The 4,066-nt window shown below is 44.9% G+C and overlaps 1 protein-coding gene across 1 annotated transcript in view; it reads left to right on the top strand.

Moving 5' to 3' along the window:
* The window catches only part of lmbr1 (limb development membrane protein 1), a 42,157-nt gene that overhangs the window by 28,589 nt on the left and 9,502 nt on the right, over window positions 1–4,066 (top strand). Inside the window, exons 11-12 of the mRNA XM_019883786.1 lie at window positions 1,117–1,193; window positions 1,726–1,803. Coding sequence (XP_019739345.1) covers window positions 1,117–1,193; window positions 1,726–1,803 — 155 coding nt within the window. The remainder of the gene's footprint in view (window positions 1–1,116; window positions 1,194–1,725; window positions 1,804–4,066) is intronic.

Here is a 4,066-nt window from a genome sequence, read left to right as displayed (position 1 = left end):
GGGGGGGCTACAGGCACTTAGGGATATTGAACAAGAAGCAAACTTTAGATTGTAGCGAGCCTTTTAGTGATGTCATTAATTTAGAAGGGACGATGGTGCTTATAAAGTGCAGCTGGCAAACTTGTCGGCCGGGGCGCGGAAGTGGCTGCACTTTGAGAATCAGAAGTGACGCGGTTGGAAATTGAGCGCGGCCGAGTCAATATGGCCGCGGTAGTTGGCGAAGCATCGTGTGACTGATGACAGTAAACCGCATAAAGATGTCAACCTAAAACCTTCCCCTGCGTGGACACAAACTCTACATCCCTGTCCTCCATCTTTAATGGAGATCTTTTCATGCAAGATTTATGAGCAACAATTAAGTGATGATGACTGCCACTAATTAAAGAGGTAGAGGGTGTTCCCCCCACACCCCCCCTTCAAGAAAATAGCCAAAGGGGTGGCTGTGATGAGAGAGGACGATGTGTTTGGTACACACACCTGTGATGATACGAGTGAAGTTTGAGGTTTTTGCTGATTAATTAATTATCCACCGGTGGGTAACTGTGCGGAATCCGGTAATTATCCGTTTTCAGGATAGTTTGTTATGTAACATGAGTTACACCTGTGGATACTAAATTAAAGCTCACGCTTTGCCTGACACGCTTGAGGAAGTGTTTATTTTTGTTTGTAGTTTGACTTTTTTTTTTTTTTTTGCACTATTTTTCGACATAAGTCAAAATATTTGAAAAGAGTTCCCAGTATGTGACAGTACCAGTTCTACCTTCGCAAGGATAAATCTTGGAAAACATATTGTAGACCAGCAATTTGAATTTGTGGCGTTTCAAGGAAGGCGCTTGCCAGTCAGCAGCCTTCTAGCTAGTGGCTAGCATAAAATGCTAACGCAGCAGTCTAAGTGCCTTCTTGTCAAACGTCATATAAGACTCAATGGACTGAAATGCAGACCAAAAAAGCAGCCCAAAAAAGGGCTGGCACGTGGGAGTTTTGTCCGGGGGGGGGGGGGGCCTATCAAGTCAACAGGAAGTGAACAAAAACAGGATGGAGAAACCTACCGGAGTAAAAGTGGTAATGGTGCCAAACCCCGTGGAATTGAACCAACAGTTTTTCCCTTTTTTCCAGAGAGAAGAAAGCAAGCGTCTGGTTGGGAGAAGAATTTGCTGTATCCCATAGTCATGCTAATATTACTGGCGGGAACGGTGAGTAACCTATCGTTAAGCGTCCCCCCCCCCCAATGCTGAAAAGAAAAATTGCAATTTTTAATATCCATTTCTGTCAGAATGAAAAGAACAATGTTTTTTTTTTTTTTTTGATAGAAGCAAAAAGTGAATCCACTTGATTTGCTTTCATGAGCCACAAAAAAATAATAATGAAAAAAAATATAAAGGCTCACCTATATATATAGATATATATATATACATATTTTTTTGGGGGGGGGTCTAAATGTTCCCCGTGATTTTTTGCTGGCACCCAGCAGCTCACCGGTGACCCGAAGGATGATGATGAGCGCTGAAGAAAATGGATGGAAGTTATCACATTAGCCAGAATGCTAACCTAATGCTACTAATACGAAAACGGTCCATGCTAAACTAAGCTAAATTGGTTATAACGTTTGAACAAGAGGCCCTCAGTTCACTCGAGGGCTAAAATACGTTTCAAAACTCAGGAAGTGTTTATCATTTATGGTCAGGTGGTGTCATCTGAGTATTGATTCTTACTATCTGTCCGCAGACAATCTCGGTTCTTCTCGTGGCGCTGAACATCCTCTACCTTCTCGTGGACGAGACTGCCATGCCCAAGGGTTCCGCGGTAATCCTTCACGTTAATTACTGGAAGTTGAAACGCCGTAGTCATGTTTAGTGCATTTTTCCTTTTCCATTCATTTTTGCTAGCATGTGCTTTTATTTTTTTTTTTTTTGTTTTGGTTTGGCGACCACTGGTCGAAGTGACATGTTTTTAATCCCCACCCCCACACACCTAAAATGGAGAGTCCTATCTGACCTGCCAGATTCTGAGACATAAATCAAATTCCGGATATGCTCAGGTGCATGGTTGGAAGAAAAGACCCAGGCAGATGTTAATCAGGGCCTCAACTTTTTTTGTTTTGGAAGCTCATTGAAAGTCACGTCGCGGCACTTGCAAAAAAAAAAAAAAAAAAACGTGCACGCGGCGGCACGTCTCAAGTCCCGAGATGGTTGAAAGAGCCGCTTTTCCTCGCTCGGGAGAGTTTCATCTCCGCCTATCATGCGATGTGTTTTAAACTCAACTTATCACGTCTCATCTCCGCCGACAGAGGTGTACTGTATGTGTGCGAGCGCGGTTGCATTCTTGTCTCGGCTCGGGCAACATTATGTATCGTGTTTCTCCATCACTTCATTTGACGCTGTCACGTGGAAAACTGACGGGAAAATTCCCCAAATTACCTTTTTTTGGGAGTCTACTAAATGCTTTATGGTCCTCTCATCTGAGAGTCAATTGAAGGACCGACTTTGTCATGGAAAAAAAAAAAAAACAAGTGTGATATAGACAACTTGGCATGTAAAAGGGAAGAAAATGTGAACTAGTTTCCCCCTTTACGGTTATAAAAGCTTCCACGCTTTCTACCCACAACTACTTCTTTGTCCATATCTTGCGTTTCACACTGAACTCCTCCGAGCACCCCTTGAGGAAAGTTGGAACAGAGGACGACGGTCGCCCAAATTGTTCCCGATTGGAAACGGTGCGACTGCCCGAACAAAATGTCTTGTTCGATGAAGATTTGAAATTGAAACCGAGTCCAGCCTAATTATTGTCCAATCAAAAGTTGATCTGTGAAAAGTCTTTAATGCAATTTACGAAATCAGGAACAGGTACATTGAACGGTGAAAATAATGATAACCAAAATGTATCCCAGCAAACATTTTGGACGCAATTTTTCAAGTTCCATATCTAAAGTCAGCTCAAACGAAAGTGATACTTCATTTTGAAGGACATGGAATCAAATTGGAAGATTTTTTTTTTGACAAGTAGGATGCAAGCCATCGGCGAAGAGTGCTCCAACTTTTTTTGCCCGTATTATCTCTAGATCGAAACGACGTAAAAGAAAGCTCAGAGAGAGTGTTGTCAAAGAGATCCAGACTGTGGGAAAGTCAAATGAGGCTGATTGTTGCGTCGAGTGGGGGGGGGGGGGCACACACACACACACACACACACAATGGAATTGCCCTGTCAATGTTTGCCTTCCCCTTCCCAACTAAGCAGGCTGAGCAGGCGGCACGGCATGGCTGTGAAACGGGATGACGGTGGTGATGATGAAGAGGAGGAGGAGGTGGGCAGGCAGGTGGGATGGCGATGAGGAAAGAGGCCAAGGGGGGAAAAGGAGGAAGTGGAGGGAGGAAAGTCTGTCATAGGACAACTTGTTTTACAGCCTGATGAACAAGCCCTAAGAGCAGCTAATAAAATTCTTACTGCAAGCCGACTACTCTGCTAGTCCAACACTTGACACTGTATTTTCCCTTAAGTGGACGATTAGCTGCGGGCTCAACTCCTTCCCTCCCGAGCGCAACGTTGTAAGCAATGACGTTGTGGCAACATCGCAACCCCCCCCGAGCTTTCGCAAATGCGACAATGAGCTCTTGGCAGCAACCAGCAGAGGCGCTGTTGAGTCCGCCTCGCTGGACGATGCCCGCTTTTGAACAGCCGCGTAGGCAGCGGGTTAGCGATTCGTCACAAACGGTCCCGCGGCGAGACGGTTGTCGTCATAAATTGAAGAAGCTTCCCGGCCTAGAGCACAGATCACGCAAAAAAAAAAAAAAGTTTTTTGGAATCGCTCCCGTAAGTGTACAGAAAACACCTCTCACTGGAACCGGGAGATGGATGTGATTAACTTGCAATGCGAAAAAACCTTAAAAAACGAATTTTCCACCAACTACTAAAGATAACGCCCCAAAACAGATGACTGATTTGACCCCCCCCCCACCCCCCATCGTCACTGTCTGCAAACAAGCCGTTCACGTGATGAGCGACAAATGTAACGAGTGAAGTGCTGCAGGCTGTACCGAGCACCCTTAACCTCCAACCTCCCACCGCACCC

The sequence above is a fragment of the Hippocampus comes genome, unplaced genomic scaffold (assembly GCF_001891065.2).
Source record: "Hippocampus comes isolate QL1 unplaced genomic scaffold, H_comes_QL1_v1.1 scaffold527, whole genome shotgun sequence".
NCBI classification, from domain to species: Eukaryota; Metazoa; Chordata; class Actinopteri; order Syngnathiformes; family Syngnathidae; genus Hippocampus; species Hippocampus comes.
Note: the sequence above shows the minus strand (reverse complement) of the source record. Positions and strands in the feature narration are given on the sequence as shown.